This window comes from Cryptomeria japonica, chromosome 8 (genome assembly GCF_030272615.1).
Source record: "Cryptomeria japonica chromosome 8, Sugi_1.0, whole genome shotgun sequence".
Classification (NCBI taxonomy): Eukaryota; Viridiplantae; Streptophyta; class Pinopsida; order Cupressales; family Cupressaceae; genus Cryptomeria; species Cryptomeria japonica.
The window spans coordinates 252,947,805-252,967,530 of NC_081412.1; the positions used below are offsets into that span (position 1 = coordinate 252,947,805).

A 19,726-nucleotide genomic window follows, 5' to 3' on the forward strand; every position below is an offset into this window, starting at 1 on the left:
TGATTTCTTGACTCGGCATTTGATCAACTGGGGCAGCGCTGATCTATGGAACATATCTCTGATTGATTCTCACTGATGGACCAAGAGTGTCATAAAATGACAATAGTTACATTTCTAAAAGAAAAGGGTTAAGCTTTTGAAAGGTTTAAGGCATTCTAAGCCTTAGTAGAGAATGGAATTGGGCTAAGAATCAAATGCCTAAGATCTGATAGAGGATTAGAGTTCATTTCAAATGAATTTGAAGAATTCTACGAACAACATGGAATAAGAAGACAATGTTCAGCTGAAAGAACTCCACAGCGAAATGGAGTTGTTGAGAGTAAAAATAGAACAGCTTAAGGAATGACAGGAGCCATGTTAAATGAGTCCAAACTATCCAACACTTTTGGGAGAGAAGCGGATCATATGGCAATCTATATTTTGAACTGAGCACAAATCAGGGTCAACAACAGCAAAACCACATATGAACTTTGGAAGCAAAGGCCAGCATCAATGAAGTATTTCAAGGTATTCAGGAGAAGGTGCTATTTAAGAAGAGATGATGAAGATTTGGGAAAGTTTGATTCTAGGTATGATGAAGGTATCTTCGTTGGATATTCCACAAAGAGTAAAGCTTACAAAGTTTACAATAAGAGGTTGCAGAAAGTTTTTAAAAGTGCAAATGTGAGAGTTGATGAAGAAACACAAGAAGTTGATTGCCAAAAGGAAGAAAGTGGAAAAGAAGAGGAAGTAGAGGAAGAAATTGAAAATGGAGAAGTTGAGCAAAGAGACCCAAAGAGATCAACAAAGGCACCCAAGACACCATCTAGATTTGTTCAAAAGAATCATCTAGAAGACTTGATTATTGGGGGAAATAGATAAAAAAAATGAGACAAGAAGGAGAGTTGCTAGTACATCAAGACATGCGAACCTATGCTTGCTCTCCAAAATAAAATTGAAGAACTTTATAGAAGCAAGTGAAGATAAGCATTGGATAAACATATGGAAGAGGAATTGGATTAAATCAAGAAGAAAGAAACTTGGGAACTTGTCCCAAGACCTAAGGATAAGAATGTGATTGGCACTAAGTGGGTATTCAGGAACAAGCTAAATAGGGATGGCCAAGTTGTGAGAAACAAGGCAAGATTAGTATGCAAGGGATATACTCAAGTTGAAGGAATTGATTTCGAAGAAACATTTGCCCCAGTTGCTCATTTAGATGCTATAAGGATGTTTTTAGCCCTTTTTAGTTTTAAGAATTTTAAAGTCTACCAAATGGATGTGAAATCAGCATTTCTAAATGGAAACTTGGAGGAAGAGGTGTATGTTGAACAACCTGAAGATTCATCCTTTAAGAGAATGAGAACTATGCTTGCAAGATAAGAAGACACTTTATGGGCTAAAACAAGCCTCGAGGTCTTGGTACTCAAGACTAGACAAGTATCTTCAACATCAAGGCTTCAAAAGAGGAATTGTGTATAGCAATTTTTATATTAAGAATGAAGGAGATGACCTATTGATTGTTGTGGTCTTTGTGGATGATATCTTTTTTGGAGGTAGCAGTGACAAGATGTGCCTAGAGTTTTCCATGAACATACGGGAGGAGTTCAAAATGTCAATTCTTGGTGAGTTGTCGTTCCCTTGGGTTGCAAATTTTCCAATTAGGCAAAGGGATATTTATTTCACGAGCCAAGTATATTAAGGAAATGTTGAAGAAATTCAAGATGAAAGACCACAATCTAGTGAGCACTCCAATGGTTATAAGATGCAAATTGAGTAAGGATGATCAATCTCCTAAGGCTAGTCAAACTCTATACAGGTCCATGATTAGAAGCTTATTATATGTGACAACTACGAGGCCTACTACTATGCAAGCAGTTGGTTTGGTGGCACAATTTTAGGCAGCACCAAAGGAAACTCATGTGCAAGCAGTCAAAAGAATACTCAATTATCTAAAGGGCACTGTGGAATTTGGGTTGTGGCATCCAAGAGGTGAAGATTCTACCCTTATAGCATATACAGATGTGGATTGGGTTAGCGGTGTTGATGATAGAAAAACTACTAGTGGAGGAGCATTCTTCCTTGGTAATAGTCTTGTATCTTGGTCGAGTAAGAAACAGGCTTCAGATTTTTTTTATCTACAACAGAGGTGGAATACATCGCAGCAGCAACTTGTTGCACACAGGTTCTTTTTTGATGAAACAGACATTGAAGGATATTAAGGTTGACTATGAGCATCCAAATCTCCATGACAATACAGGTGCAATCAACATCTCAAAGAATCTAGTTATGCAATCTAGGACAAAGCACAATCCAATCAAATATCATTTTTTAAGACAATAGTTGGTTGATCAACAAGTGAAGTTGGAGTACATTGCTACACAAGAACAAATTGTGGACATTTTGACAAAGCCTCTTCCGAAAGAAACTTTTGAGTACCCAAGGGAGAAATTGGGAGTGATATCACTGTCATCTAGTCACTAATTTCTTAAGAAAAAGCATGTGTTCGGGGGGAGCTATTCATTGTCTTATCTTTTAACCCGAAAAAGTCTTTTCCACTAATGTCAAAGGGAGAGAAATAGGGAAAGGGGGGCCAATAGAGAGAGTTTATTTCTCTATTGTGTTGCCACTAATGACAAGGGGGGAGATTGTTGGAAATTATTGTCATTGATGTCAAATGTCAAACCAAGGTGGTGCCTTTGAGATAACTGATCAAGTTAATGCAAAAAACAGATCAGTTTTGGTGCTTAGATTAGAAGTATTAATTCACATTTAATTTGAATAAATAAATTTTCATTTATTCCCACATGGGCCGACCCATGTCTAGCGCCCAAACTGAAGGATTGTTTGGTGTTAATAAAAGGAAGTTTTTAAATTATTTTAGAAGCCCGACCCTTGGTATGTAGTGCCCCATTTGAGGGATTTAAAATTATAAATAAACATTTTTTCAAAGGGGCCAACCCTTCTTTATATTGGCACCCAAATGTGGAAGGGTTTTGTAAATTAAACAAATTTGTTTTTTGCTCATATGGTCGACCTCCTTGGAGAGTCACCCCTCTTGGGTGAAGGGGAGTATTTGTGAGATATAAATGAAGGAAATGTGGATATATAAAAAGCAAGAAAATAAATATCATTTTCATTTAAGAGCAGATCTAGAGCAGACCTTAGACAGATCTAAGGTGCATTTATGAGCAGACTTTAAGGTGAATTATTACAGATTTATGAGCAGACTTTAAGGTGAATTATTGCAGATTTATGAGCAGACCTAAAAGCGAATTATTGCACATTTATGCTAAGTTACCGGGTTTTGCTATATAGGCCCCCGTATTGCCTAAATACAGTTCGGGTTTAGGGTTCATGTACGGTTTGACATTCGGTCCACCTGCTTCTACAGACAATTTGAACAGCTGCGCAGCTCCACCTGCTTCTATCTGATGCAGCTCTTGCTCAAAGTGTACACTGCTGGCAAATTTGACCCGATTGGATGATCCGAAACGCAACCAAGGATATGAATTACGGGGTTATTAATTTTAAGGTTTTTTATAAATTTAAATTCAATGATATACTATATAGTATAGTATAATATAATAGAGTATAGTAGAGTAGAGTATAGTACAGTACAATACAGTACAATATATATATATATATAAGTTTTACATTGTTTTTGTACTAAAGAACCCAAACCCTTTTTCAAAATTTTGTCGAACCGGGGAACTGGTTCCTAAATCCGAACTGGCGACATAGAAATGATTAGATCTTAAGGTGAATTATTGCAGATCTATGACTAGAAAGTATTGAAGATTATAAGCAGATTTAAAGAAGCATTTTTTAGCAAATCTGTGGAGGAGAAGTAGAGCTGATCCAAGAAGTTTCATATGATTATCATATTATTTCTTTGGAGGTTGGTGCTTCCTACTAGAGGAGATTGGGAGGTTGGTGCCTCTCATTAAAGGAGATTGGCGTCTCTTGCTGAGTTAGTTCTCTGTCGTGGAGATTGGTATCTCCAATGTGTTGGTGCCTACAAATAATCAAGAGAGGATTGGTGTCTCCTATGGGTTGGTGTCTACGAAATTTGTAAGTTTTTATACAAGCAATATTTTCTTGTGGTTTTCTCTAATATGGTTTTCCACATAAAATCTTGTGTCTCTTATGTGTGTGGAGTTTTGTGATTGCTTCATTGTGATTATTAAAGTTTAAATTGTTAAAGATTGACTTATATTGATTCACCCCTCCTCTCAGTATAAGTGTGTGTTTATTCAATAAACAATTTTCTTTCAGTGACATTAGGTATGTCCTTTTTATCAAATCTCTCTATTAATATCCTACAAAACTCATGATATAATTTATGGAGCTTGACCTTGAGAAACTAGCCCATGGTACCACCATTCATGGGCAACTCCTTTAAGATGAAGAGTTGCAAATTTAATGGCCTCATCCTCTGCCATGGGTCGCAGGGACAAGTAATCAGCTTCTAGATCCATGCACATGTTGTTCTCTTCCCACTTCCATTGAGTGGGGAAAGTGTTAGTTTTCCCAATGCATTCTAGTAGTTCCTTTGTTGAGTTTGGGGTCTATGGTTCTTTTTAGTCCCACTTCTGGATTTGCTTTTGGTTCATGAGCTGATTAACCGACAACTCGTTTCAAATCTCTTGATGAAGAGCTCAATATTCAACATAGTGTGCATTGATCTCAGAACCCATTGCCCCTTCCACTTCTGGCCATGATTTTCTTCTTCTCTTCTAATAAAGGTAGTTTGAAATGGCCTAGAACCAATAACAGTTCTAGTGGATTGTTTTATATTGTTTGTATGTTGATTTGTAGTTCTTGATGTACTTTCTTCACCATTCTGTTGGTCGGGCATGCTCATATTTTGATCCATCTTTGTGAGCAATAGTGCCATCATCTACAACATTACACCGAATTTTCTTTCAATCCTATCATGAGGACTATCATCTACACTTGCCTCTTTGCCTTTATCTTTCATATTCTGCTTTACCACTTCTGGAACACCCTCTAGTCTAATTTCCTATTATATCCTTTGGTGGAACAGATTGTTGAACTGGGTTTTGAGGGAACTGAAATTGTCTTTTGAACTGTCTAGTAGTATATGTTTTTCTAGTCACTAGTATGCATGAGATGACAAACTCTGCAAGATAATTTTAGCTCTAAAATCACAGGCTGGCTAGACCACCAGGTTTGATACCATTGTAACAACCCACTCTACTATTATTTTTTATTTTTTTGCAATATAGAAATGCATATACAATACATCCACACTTGGTGTTCAGTGGTCACCCAAATCCCAGAGTGGACAAGGTGATAGCATACAGTGCTTCGACCACACGCTATCCACAATGTATGCAAAAAGATGAATGGTGACAAGCCGACTAGAATACGCAAGCAGCTAAGCTAGCCTAATAACACCTCTTCAGTGGATTGTATGAATGCAATGCAAGCCACTGACAAAATTCCTAAGCTTGACTCAGACCAAAATGGTCAATAATGCTAGGTTGTTCAATGTTGAAATGAAGTGTATGATATTGCTATAATAATTAGTGGTAAATGAACCAATCCTTCAACATGAAATGTATGCAAATAATAACCCTTTGGTGGTATTACCATTTGAAGTTTACAAAGTAGTTAGGAAATGCATTACAATGTGATGAAGATAAGGAACTGTTGTAATCAACTGTAATATCAGGTCTGATCATAAATAAATAGTACTGCGACACAATGAAGTAGTTCATAAATGATAAAACTATATAATAAGTGTATATAAGTTAACAATGGTCAATGGAACTTTGCAATGCCAAACAATGAATATATGCTGATCAGAGTACTGCTGTCACAAAAATCAGACTACTACATTGCTGATAAAGCTCGAGAAATACCATCCACAAAACTGTAGGCACTATTTAGATGCATACCAACACAACCAAACTGAAATACTACTGAAAACATTCTTATTTCTCCTTAGAATTGATGTAGATTAGACTAATAAGACATAATATACTGCTATAGGTGTGAAACAGAGATTAATGTTGTCGGTACAGTAGGTGCAGCCCACAAAAACCTCAAATGTCCTCATAGAATATGTTATAATATTCAACAAAATTGCATCAATAACATTTAGCAATCAAAACTTCCTCAAAATACATCAAATATTTCCATTTTACCAAACACACAGAGAGAAGTCAGCTTGCAACACCAATTTGATCTCAAGCTGAAAACACTATATCCAACTAGGAAGGTTTTTGTCTGCAAAACTACGATTTCAATATGGTTTCCATCTTCAAGAAGATGAACTCAAGTTCTTGCTAAGAGCAAATGAAAATGAAAAATAGCTTAGTAACCCTTCTTCCCAAGACTCAACCTCCTTGTATAACCCTTTTAAGCTATTTTAGGGAAAAACTTTTTTTTTTCGTTTTTAGTTGCTTTTTTGAAAAAGCATTTTTTATTTTTTCTTTGCTTAATCTAACGAGGCACTGTTTTTTTTCTTTTTTGCTGTTTTTCTACCAAAAATGTATCTTTATCTCTTTTCTTGAAAAAGCATTTTCCTTTAATAAAATAATACAAAGTATTCTTATGACCTCTTTTCATCACCTTGAGCCTAGTGACATTTTATCTGCGCACATAAAACACATTTATTTTTTAATTATTAAATATAAGCTGTCAAATAAAATGTTGAAAAGTAACTTTTTAACAACTTAATTATTTAAATGGATAGTTTAAAAAACTTAATTATTTAAATTATTTTCCTTTTTTCAATGCCAATTAGTCTATGGGAAAAGCTTGGAAAAATAAACATATGGCTAAACAATTGCTCACATGTGAGAAGGGGACATTACAGCTGATGGCACGGACTCGTTGAGCTTTTAAAAAAAACTTGCCAAAAACTCAGCAGAAAAATTCTGTGTTTTTTGGCAAGTTGCTCACTAGATGAAAAATTTGGCAAGTGCTCACTAGCATTACAATATTGAATATGCTAAACTAAAAGTTTAGGCAAGCTACGCAAGTAATTTAATTGTTTGAAGGTGTTGTGTGGAGTTGACAAGTAGGTACTGATTACTAGTGATTGGCGGGAGAGTGTATCTAGTTTTTTATGGATCACAAATCTATAGTCCTTTGAGAGTGTGTTCTCCAAGTGCTTATTTGGGTAAAGAGTTGTCATTTTCAGAATTGTCTACACACAAAATTGTGGTTCACTGCTTATTTGGGTGTGCATTCCTTATCCATGTGGAACTTCATCTCATTGCCTGCCTTTGTTGTTTTTTGGCAATTATTTTTTTGAGGTAATTGTAATCACTCATTTTTTGTATTTAAGATCTTGGATGAAATATCTTGCATCTTTGAAAAAATGCAATGCTTCTATTCCATAACTCATTTCCTTATTTCCACAAATTCTCTCATGTATCTCGCTGCAAGTCCCTTTAGTCTGGTTCATTAGCAAAGAAAAGAGTGCCTGTCATTGACTGGAACACATTATGGACTGCATCTGTATCGCTTCCCCAGGCAGTGCAACTATGCCTCATATCCAAGTTAACCTGAATCAGTCTGAATTCTTCTCTTGCAAGATAATGCCCATAATTTATTTTTGAATGGCTGAAGCAGAACCATACTTATCGACAGATTTGTACCTTGACCCCTGCAATTCATCTCCCACATTAGAAATGCATCTCTTTCGCAGAGATACATATAGGGATGCCCCCAGACATTAGGAGACTTAAGATTACATTTCTTACCATTTATAATTCTCTTGAAATTGTTCATTGAAAATTGGAAAACATGGTATTAAAAATCCTTAGATATACCATATAGATTGCATTGATTTTATTTTTCTTCAAGTGGTAATGACTGGTTGAAAATAGCTATAATAACTAAATAAAACACTAATAAAATTGTAACTTTTTAATTTTTACATGAAATTTTTTAGTTTTTCAGTAGCAGAGTTTTTTTATTAATGAAACTCTAAAGTTGTACTAGTAAATAGAGAAAACGATAAGAAGGTTAAAAATGTCTGCAAATAAATTTAATCAATTGATTGAGAGGTAGCCTACATTAGTAGCTTGTGCCAATAAGCTATATGCTATACATGTTACACTAACACTCAAGTTTGAAACTTATATAGTATAAATATACAAATATTTGACTTTTTTTTTTGTTTTTTTCCTTGTACCATGTTTTTAGAAAGATGTTCTCATCCCAATTCTGTATTCCATATCCAAGATGTAATTTGTCTCCAGGTGACTGGGAAAAACCACCTACATACTTAGATAGGGCAGGTATATGACTAATATATGAGAATTATTTTTTGCTTTCAAAATCAATTTAATGCAAACAAGTTATTTAGCATTTCTTTTTTATTGGTTTCAAGCTTCTACTTTATGCATATATTGCATTTTTTTTGTCGAGGCACTTAGCTAGCTTTATGTGAATGGCATGGCATCTTTATTTTCTTTGCCCTATTAGATAAATTCACACAGATATTTTCCTTGCTTCAGTTTCGTGCCTCTAGCTTATATCATACACCCCTCTTCCTTGACCACTGATAGATGGTAATCCATACACTTAATTTGAGTTAAGCATTCTCCATCATAAAACTTTATAAAACTGATCAAAATCACATGAAAGCTCTTACTTTCAGATTTTTCTTTAGGCTATCAATATCTGTGATTCACGTAAAAAAGCCTTAAAAATCACTTGGCAAGAGAGTAAGAGTCAACTCTCTAGGTCGAACTTTAAATTAAACAAAAAATATTTAGATTTTAACAAGAAATCAGGGATTTGACGTTCCCCAACAAATCCACTTCTAGACATTAAATTGAACATATTATCAAGTAAATTTGAATACAATAGTCAAAGGGTTTATTGAAAACTTAAATAGACATCAATTTTAAATATATTATGATAGAAGATCTCCAAAACTCTTGTACGAATCTTCAAGCCAATGGATGATAACCATGTCATAAAGGAGAGTCAAACAAAATGACATACACTGCTACATTCCTGTTTCTAAGAGGCGTCTCTTGATTTCATAAAGGAGAGTACCCTGTCACAATATCTAACAATTTTCCTTTGTCTATCTGTGAAGCCTTTATCAACATCTAAATGAGAGCACCTGATTTCTTAATGCCCGCTTTTTCATTTTGAGTATCCAATCTAATTTTGAATCAGGCAAAACACTCTTTGCGATAAAAAACAAGTTATGTTACAGAACAAAAATCTTGTGAGACCATTTACTGATAAACTCAATGAAACTCGTGAATTTCATTCAAACTTGCCGAAGCTTCAAAATCTGTCTTGTTTGACTGATGAGTTTTGTAGTTGAATCAACTAGGCTTGTCAGAGTTGGACCTGTACTTATAGGTATTTGTTGGTGATGATCTGGGAAAATCATACCATGCTATGAAGGAAATTATTTTTGATTTTATCTTTTCTTATTCTTAGTCATTACTTATTGTGAACCACAAATGTTTTTGTCCATGGTATCTAACATCAATTTCTATTAATTTGTTATAGCTTATCTAATCCAGGCCTGAAATTTAACAATGCAATGTTTCAATTCTAGAAACTATATTCTTCTACTGATTCATTAAACAGATGATTAATATGTTTGCATGTCCTTTTCCTGTTTCATATTCTTATTTATATTCTTTTTCAGCTTGTTCAAACAGATGGCTCTTCAGCTGCTCCTTCAGCTGTCATCCGTATTCTCAACTTCAAGGCTTGCAGAGGTATAGAAATGAAAATTATTTGAATAGCTATAATTACAAAAGGATTATAATGTGTGCTTTCCTAATACATGATTCCTTGAGCAGGTGCAATAATGTTTGGAGATATGTTATTGCAATCAGAGTGTGCATTACTTGTGGAAGAATTGAAGAGAACATCTCTTTGTTTCCAGGTACACAGCTAATTTTTTTATTTAGAGTCGACAGACTTTCTAGCATTGTTTATTTTAGTTCTCTTATTTCAGTTTTTTAAATAGAATATTTGGACATTATAGTAACACCAAAAGTAATTGTCTGGTTACAGTGTGCCCATGGTCGTCCAACAATAGTTCCCTTAGTCAATCTTGAGGCATTACACAGACAACTCACAAAATTTGACAAAGCCAGCCATAGTGGTAGAGGACTACTAGGCAATTCATCTACTACGAGTGGCAATGCTTCCCTGTATTCAACAAAGTGTTGGCATCGGCTTCAAAAGCATAGAGCAACACTTGAACGTGCCAAAATGCGGCTAAATTAAATGATTGGAATTTAATTTAAATAATGCTATCCTCTGAATAATTCATATTTGTTAATAATTTCTGTATCAGAATTAAGATGCAGTAAAAAATTATTCATTTTCATGGGATATTCTTTGATAGCAATGTTCTGTTTAATGTAATTTTTTACATTGACATTATTTGAATGTAATGGAAGATCTCTAGCCGGTAGAGAGAGGATGTGAATAACACCATATAGAGGTCCCTCATCTGAGAAGCTGTATCTTCTTTGTAAAATAGCATGATCGCTTCAATTGTATTGTCACCATTGTAGTGAGATTGCAACATACCTTTTTATACGAGTGTGGATATAGGGAAATCACCTCAAGAAACAACCAATGCAACTACATTGAGGATATTCAATATCAATCTATTCAATTAAAAGATTACATTGTTTTGAATATGGGTTTACTTGGAGCAATTTAACAAAGAAGAATCTGCCTATTTGATAGGAATCCTATTTGTACACCAGTGAATATTTAAGTGCAATTATAATTTTCTTTTAGCATCTTCGAAATGATTATTATAATTAATAGAATATTAAAAGATGTAAGCTATGGATAGTTACTTGAATTCTCACATTTGCTTCCAAATGTATATTTTGTCTCTATTTTATAACCTCTATAGTATACCTATTTCTTCCCTTTTGAATGGCATTCTTACCTATTTCATTAGTGGATGGTATCCTATCATTCTTTGATGTAAAGCGCTCTCCTGTAAGTCTTTGCATCACCAATCATAGTGATAATCAAAACATAAGTGTTGCGATTTGAATAGTTGGAATTAACATTCAATGAATGTGATCGTATACTCATGAAATTGCAGAATCGCTATATGTTTATTGTGGTTGCTGTGGCTTACTTTAATGAAATATAATAAAGTTCGGACTAAATAAAAGGTGCACTTCGGAGTATAGGAAATACCTAAAGTGCAATCTGAAAAACTGAAATGGATGCATGGTACATAAGATAGATATTCTATTAGTCTTGGCATTTTTAGACTATTAGTTCATTCCTTAATCACTATAGCTTTCTCAATTCAAAATTCTTGACTGATCCACCGATGGTGATTTTTAGTATCATAAGCTATAAGCTCATCGTTTGATGTTTTTTATTGATGGGAAAGTATTTGAGTGGACAAATTCAAAACTCTTGATCAATCCAACAATCAGGTGGTTTTAACTTCAGCGTTATCAGCCTCAAGCTTATTCCATGTATATTTTGTTTGTTTTTTTAATTTGTGGGAAGAATTCAATCTTAATCCTCTTTCCCCATTTTCTCCAGCTTATGTTAAAACATGAATCTTAGTCCATGGTTATGACGAGGTTGCCATGAAATTTTTTGGTTGTAGCACACGAGAAGAGGTGCCATCTTGGAAAATCATTTTTTATAGTTCAACATGTGTCGATTTTGAAGTGTACAGTGGCCCTTAATGTTGGATTGCAACCGTTAGGCATTGGTAATGATACTGTGCGTGCCCACTCGTTTGCGTGCATGCAAAGTATAAGTGACATTACTTCGTTTACAGTGATTGCATGTGCAATTTAATGTGAAGAAATTCGAAGGTTCTGATATGAAGGCTTTGTTGGACGTTACAAGATTTGGACTTTGCCCAAACTTGACAAGATGACTTATGATTAGACTAGGACTTGGCAAAAACTGGGCAAGTTGAAAAACAATGAATTATAGTTAATTTTTTTTAAAGATGTAAAGCTTTTAGTACGCGTCTTTAAATAAATCAACTTTGTAAACATGATAAGCTTATCAATTAGAAGCTACTTTGATCAGAGACAAGTATATGACAATCAAATCAGTATTACATTGGATTTGAATTGAAGAATTCTTTTAAAATATAAAATACTTTCAAGTACAAAAATCACATGGAATCGTGATTACACTATAGAGAAGCTTGTATCATTTAACCTAGTATCACTAGCTTTATGTGGACCCTACATTTATATATGAAACACGTCTACAAATGTTGTATTGTCTCAATTTAGCCAAATAAGGTTAATATCAAAAATATTGTTGTTTACATGTGAGGTTAGCCTTTTAGACCATGTTGAGTACGCTTATAAATTCCCATGAAATAGCTTTGAGCAACCAAAAAATATTAAAATAATTAAAAATAATATGATTGCTAAGCATGTATGGATTTTACAATTTACCCTGAATTTCGAGAATGGATAGTCAACCTTGAGAATCAATTTTGACCAAAAAATTACACTTAAACAATAGTTTATTAAACTTGGAGAATTTTAGAAATCTTGGAAGAAGTCTTAAATTATAGTTTTGAAGGTTCAAATGATGTAATAGGGCTCTAAAAATTGACAAAATAGTTGCAGCCATTTTTGGGCAATAGAGCTCTACGAACTTTTTAAGTTTAAAGAAAATGAGGTCAAATGGGTATCCAAATTAAGATTTCTTTCTCAAAAATTGTGCTATTTCAAATATTTTTTGGTAATAAGTTTTGAATAACCATAAAAGCAAAGAGGAAGGTCTTATTTCAAAATTAAAAGCTGGGATGAAAATTGAAAAATTTCAATAATGTGATTTGATTTGATTTTTTTTTAAATTAATAGTTGATTTGATTTTTTTGAAAGGGATTTTATATAATATAAATATTTTTTTCATTTGTAAAAGTTGGGTATTTTTGAGAGAAATAAACTTAAAAAATAATAAAATATAATATCGTTTCTTTTCATGAAAGATAATAGAGATCTGAAATTCGTTCCAATAATTTTGTCGTAAAGAAATTCCTTTAAAATAATATATGAATACGAACTTTTGAATTTGATTGTAAAGAAGTATATTTTAAAGAAAAATAGAAAAGTTTTGCTTGCACATTTGTTGTAAAATTTACAAGTTTGATTAAGTTATCTTTAACGAGGATGTTAAATCTATTTAGACAACAATTAAGGTGTGCATTTTTTGAAGAGAATTAGTAAGTATAATCATTTTCTACAAGTCAAATTTGTGGGTTTAAATCATTGTAAGGCAATAATATATTGTTGTTAAACTTTAGAAATTGATTCTTGTTAAAACACAATATGGGTTTAAGTTTTAGACTCTGTAAGCCCAAGGAACGTGTAAGAATACCCCCCATAAGTTTTATTTTATTTTTTTATTAATAGGAGTCAATAATAAGACATGCAATAATGAAACTTACTGTTTTCATAAGATTGAAATTTGACTTGCAATGTGTATACTATTGTTGTTACAAAACCTTGATGGAAGTACATTCAAATTTGAAACATTATTACGTAAAGTAGATGGTATAAGAAGACCCAACATGAAATACCTCCATACAAGAACAAGTTGACAATGACGAGTCTCGTTATGGAGGTCAAATCACATAGTTACAAGTAGGCCAATCATGAAAGTCATTACATATGCTTGCAAACTTTGAGTACAACTCCCTCCAATCAACCAAAGATGAATTAACACTCCACAACCTCAAATCAACCACCTTCAAACTCCTTAAAATGATGTCAAACAAATGTGCAACACTTATTTTTGTTATACCCAGCAAACCAAGGCATTGGAACATGGATGACCAACCCATTAAAAAACCTTTTCAATACAATTGTCAACCGGTAAATTGTTTTCTATTGATCTTTGTATGTTAGGTGCTTATCATAGACTGTATTTCCACAAAAAATAGGCATTTGAGCCTAGGATTGACATGCCAGACCTTTAGGGTATCTTGGAAAGGGATGTTTGTTGCAAAAAATAATATCAATTGAATAACCACAAAAAAACCTTGATAGCATCACCCAACTATTAGGAAAAGTTTAGTTTGTTACCAAACATCATTTGACCAATACTCTAGCTCTTATCACCATAAATGAGGGATACAACCTACATTACAATTGGTTGATCAAGCCTAAAAAGATACTAGCAATTCTTACAAACACCGCCAAAAGATTCCTAGAGCTAATCATCAAACAATCCTGAAAAACATATAATTAGAAAACCTTGAAAAACAACTTTTTTTCAAAGACCTTGAATTTCAAAAGTCCATGAAAATTAATTTGATTCTTTTTTGAAACCACTCAACCAGCTAGGATGGATCTTTCACCACTAAAACTAGTGATTATTGATGAGGGTTTTCGTCCTCGGTCAACTCTTGGAAACTCACTATTCACTTTGATAGAATCTTTGTACGTGTGCAACTCTAAATGAAGCAAATGAGAGCCAAATACCCCTTGTATAGAGTTGGAGGGGAAAAAATCAAATTGATTTATTTCCCTCTAAAAACCTTTTTACAATTTAAAAAGATCTCAAGTCCAAGTTCCCATTTCCCTATGTGTCCAACTTGGGGAACATAACATCACTTTATATAATTAAAACACTAAAGGGAATAATATAACATTACATTATAACTTTAATAATGAAATTAAAATAACCCTAATCATTTTTTGAAAAGCATTGTCAAAGAATTGAAATAGAAATTGATCATGGCAAGAAGTTATTGATGTCGAAGAAAGGTGTTAGGTATTAATTTGGGGGTTTATGAAAAAATAGGAATGATCCTCCAAGAATTCTAGAGAACAACCTAGAAGGCCAAAAAAATCTACATCAATTTCAATATCCACAAAACATTATGACTGGAGACATCTTAATGGTCATCTGAGAGGTGGAGTTTTAACAATTCTCATCCAATTGCAACCATTTCACCCATGCCTTCTACTAACCTAAAACATAGTTGTGCATGTACACTTTCACCCATTTGTTGACATTATGTTTGCCCATCTATCTGTGGGTGGTAACTAGTGCTAGGGGTCAACTTGATTCCACTCAAATCGAACTCTTATCAAAATAAATTCATGAACTTGTTGTCACTGACATTAACAATGTTTATAAGCATCACGTTCTATTTGAATACCTTCCTAAAGAACGGATTTGCTAGCTATATCATTGTAACAACTGCTAAAACAAAATAAAAGAGAAAAATTAATCAATTTATCCACCACTATATATGCAATCCTTCCCTGCACCTTGGGAAGCCCTGCAATAAAATTCATAGAGATACTTTCTCATTTTTATTGGGAATGGATAGGGGTTGCAACAAACCAGTAGGATAAGTATGCCCATTTTTGTTAAATTGTTGGCATGTAGGACACTCTCAAACATAATTAAAGACTTCATTCTTAAGCCCTTTCCAAGAAAACCTCTCATGGATCCGTCTGTAAGTCGTATAGAAACTAGGGTGGTCAATCATAGGTGCATCATTAAATGTCTTCAACTTAAGCCCTAATTTAGGAACCAATAAGATCCTCTCCTTATAAAATATGAGTTCATCGCTTACCTTGTCATCATGCAAAGTGCCATCCAAAATACTATTGGCAAGTTTTTTCCTGGCATACTCTACAAGAATCTAATCCTTCCAATTTGTTGCAACTTCTATCAATGAATACAAATTTAACCTTCTTGTTGATGCATGTGAGCTACTACATTCTTTTTCCTTTTGACATATTCAATGTAAAAATTGTAAGTTTGAATCTTACCCACTTTTGTTGTCTATCATTGATATCCTTTTTTATTTAGGAAGTATTTGAGGTTATTGTGATCTCTTTTGACAATTAACTTACCTCCCATAAGACCACTTGAACATTGCCAAAGCATGCATAATGGCAAACATATCCTTTTCATAGGTTGAATAACACTTATCTCCACCTCTCAACTTCCTACTCATAAGAAATTGGGTGCTTATTTTGCATTAGGTATGACCAATTCCCTCACTAGAAGCATCAAATCAAATTCAAATGGCTTCAAGTTGGGAATAGCCAAAACAAGACATTTGATCATGAGTTTGTTTTAAAATATCAAATGCTTTATGTTTTGATTCTGACCATGCAAAAGACCCCTTTTTAGTGATATTTGTTAGTGGGGAATCCAACTGTGAAAAACCTTAGAAAAATCTTCTGTAGAACCCACAAAGTTCAAAAAATCACTTCAAATGTGAGAGACTTGTAGGTGGAGGCCATTCAAAGATCAGTTTGATATTCTCCTAGGCAACACTAACTCCATGATTGACCTCCACTATATACACAAGGTTGGCATAGTAAATCAATGCACTCAGCCTGGTTGGAATGCCCAACGAAATAACCTAGTGTCCTAAACAAAGACTCATTTAATTATCGACCAAGGACATATCTTCTTCGATTATGTTGGAACTATATGTACAATAGAGGATTCTCAAGCCTTCTTGTTGGTGTAAATAAATATTCATCATGGATATTATTACCCTTTACTTAAGTTAACTTAGGATAATGCATCTCTTCATAGTTTGGATATGACACTTAGGGAAGTGTGCACATAGGGATATAGCTTGTAGGAGAAATTCCACCTTTTGTGGTCTTATTTTGTTGTTACACTCCACATTCAGTGGATCATCCACCTCTTGTGGAATATTATATTGTTTCTCCTACCTACCCTTAGTATTTCTTACCTACCCTAATTTCTTATTGAGCCACATGTCATGATTGTGTGCTCGTATATCCATGTGACCTTGCCTATATAAGCAAGCTCATATTCATTGTATTGGTTAATCTAGTTGATCATTTGTATATTGATGAGAATATAGTTTGTTCTTGTCATTCTTTTGTCTCTCTTTATGCTTTTCATTGTGTCTTTGATCTTGACAAAATCTCACATGGTATCAGAGCTATTGGGGCTTCATTGATTGGTTTTGGGAGATATCGCTTCTATTTTTGGATATGAGGTACTGCACATTTTGGAGACATCCTAGAGCGTTTTCGATCTCACCATTGCGTCCGAGAGGCCGTTTCCATAAAAATCGAGTATAAACTTGACCTATTTTGGCAAAAGTCAAATTTTGGGTGTTGGAGAATTTTTTTGCCCAATTCGGGTGGTATGGTACGGAATTTTCAGATTTTTTCAAAAAAAAAATTCTAAAAAATAGTTTTCCAATTGAAAATCCTTTTTTTGAGAAAAAAAAAAAAAAAAAATCAATTTTGGGGGGTTTGTACCTTCTACCCAGTCAGCAGAGCACAGTCAGCATTTTTGAAAAAATTTAGACCCCTCTCTGTTGAGCAGTTTGGAGTTTTGGGTCAACTTTGAAGGCTCATAACTTGCTCAATTTTGCTCCTTTTTGGGTGCAATTTTTTTTATTTGGCCTAATTTTTTGTGCTCTTCGCAGTGTAGTTATTTTCTGATTTTGGTGCATAGGTTTTCCAGAATTTTTGAATTCTATCAGTTGTACCTATCCAATCCTCAATTTGGCAACTTCAAAGGTTTTGTTTGAGCTCATACAACCTCCTTTTCAGGTGTTGTTTTTTTTTAAAGTGCATATTTTTTCGTCTACTTTCATAATCTATGATCAATTTTTAGATATTGGTCCTTTTTGGCCTATTTGGTACTTGTAATTTTCTTGGATCCTAGTTTATATCACTTGCATTATTAGTTTGAGTCTCTTTTGACCTTAATAAGGCAGTTGTAAAGTTGAAATCAAAAGTCCACTTTGCCATTTTTGCAAGTGGCCCATTGTACACACACTAAGTATAAAGTGTCAAATCATCATTATTTTTTTTTCGAGGGGGGGAGGGGGTTCTTTGATTGAGTGAATTTGGGGGGGTGTCTTGTGTGATTATGTCTCTCTTTCCTTGTGCTCTTTCATTTTTTTTGCAATGAGTCTTCATAAATTTCCACCTTTAACTCCACATAATTATGCATCTTGGAAAATTAAAGTATGAAGCAAATTAATGGAAAAAGGTCTCACGCATTATATAGATGGAACAATGGCAGCACCACCTGATCCTAAGGTTGATCCTAATGCTCAGTTAGAATGGATCACTAAGAATTGCATGGGCATAAGTATGTATCAAATGACCTCATTTTTCACATTGAGAAGTGTACTACAATCAAAGAGGCTTGGGATATGTTTCAGAAAGTGTATGTTCAAGTTGATGAAATCAGAGGTTACAAGATTGACAATGAGTTGACCAACTTGGATTCCAAGAGTTTTGATACAATCCAAGATTATGTCACGAAAGCAAATGAGCTAAGAGCAAAGCTTAAGGATTATGGAATTGACAAAAAGGATGCTCAATTGATATTCAAGTTGTTGGACAAGCTTGCACCAGAATATGCAGCATTTGTTTCAAGCTTCCAAACTCATCGTTTGACAGTGGGGAGTTCCTACACTATGCCTTCATTTGATGCTTTCATAGAAATGTTGATATTGGAACAATTTAAGTTGTTGAGCATGGGACTTCTCAAGTCTTCAAATTCCAAGGCTTTGGTGGCTAATCAAGGGAGTCAAGGGAGTCAAGGCAAAGATTCCAACAAGAAGAAGAAGCAATCTAAGTCAAAGCCACAACAGGAAAAAGGGCAATCATCCTCTCCATCACAAGGCGATTTTTTATCGTCTTCCAAGAAGGGGACTCCACCTAAGAAGGATAAACCAACTTGTGCTTATTGCAAGAAGTATGGCCATGATGAGCATCGATGCCACACCAAGCAAGTTGATGAGTTGACAAATCTTCTTAAGAAAAATAACATCAACTTGCCATCTGCCTACACAAAGAAGGATTCATCTCCTTCCTCTTCCTCACAGTCTAAGGGAAAAGGGCAAGCATTTGTGGAAACAACAGGTTCTTCACAGCAGTGGATACTTGACTCGGGTGCCTCTTATCACATGGGTTCTACAAAGGAGCAGTTTTCTTTATTGGATCCATCAAAGGTACCTCACATTTACATAGGTGATGATACTCAAGTTGAGGTTGAAGGGAAAGGTTCAGTTGACATGGATGATGGAACATTTGAGAATGTTCTCTATGTTCCTAACTTGTCTACCAACCTTCTCTCTATCTACCAAATCACTAACTATGGGAATGGGAAAAAGGTTGAGTTTACACCTGATTCAGTTGTGGTAAAGGAACTTGATAATGATGTCTTGGTAGCAGTGGGACAAGTCAATGACAACTCAAGGCTTTATTCATTCTCCCACTTTGTGCCAAGCTATCCTTCTAAGGCCTTGCTTACTCATTCAAATTCAGAAAGTAAGCTATGGCATGAGCGGTTTGGTCACCTCAACTATCACTATCTTCAGCAACTCGGCACTAAAGACATGGTCACGGGTCTACCTCGAATCAGTTTTTTAGAGGGTGTATGTTCAGGTTGTTCCATGGGAAAGCATCCCGAGGAGAAGTTTGATAAGGGTAAAGCTTGGAGAGCTTTGGAAGTTCTTCAACTTGTTCGTAGCGATGTAGCAGGTCCATTTCCATCACCTTCATTTAGTAAGGCCCGCAATGTCCTCACCTTCATTGATGACTACTCCCGCTTCACTTGGGTCTACTTTCTTATTCATGAGAGTGAAGTATTTGATAGATTTCAAGACTTCAAGACTCGTGTGGAGAAGCAATCCGGGAAAGTGGTCAAGATTCTTTGCACAGATAATGGAAAGGAATATGTGAACAAAAGACCTGAGGATTTTTGTACATTTGAGGGGATT

General features: G+C 34.4%; 1 protein-coding gene across 5 annotated transcripts in view; it reads left to right on the plus strand.

The window, feature by feature from the left end:
* Window positions 1-10,652, plus strand: part of LOC131059993 (uncharacterized) — a 257,233-nt gene extending 246,581 nt beyond the window's left edge. For all 5 annotated transcript variants that reach the window (XM_059210074.1, XM_059210075.1, XM_059210076.1 and 2 more), the window contains 3 exons: window positions 9,641-9,713; window positions 9,798-9,883; window positions 10,015-10,652. In XM_059210074.1, coding sequence (XP_059066057.1) covers window positions 9,641-9,713; window positions 9,798-9,883; window positions 10,015-10,230 — 375 coding nt within the window. In that variant the 3' untranslated portion in view covers window positions 10,231-10,652. The remainder of the gene's footprint in view (window positions 1-9,640; window positions 9,714-9,797; window positions 9,884-10,014) is intronic.
* The last annotated feature ends 9,074 nt before the right edge of the window (window positions 10,653-19,726 follow it).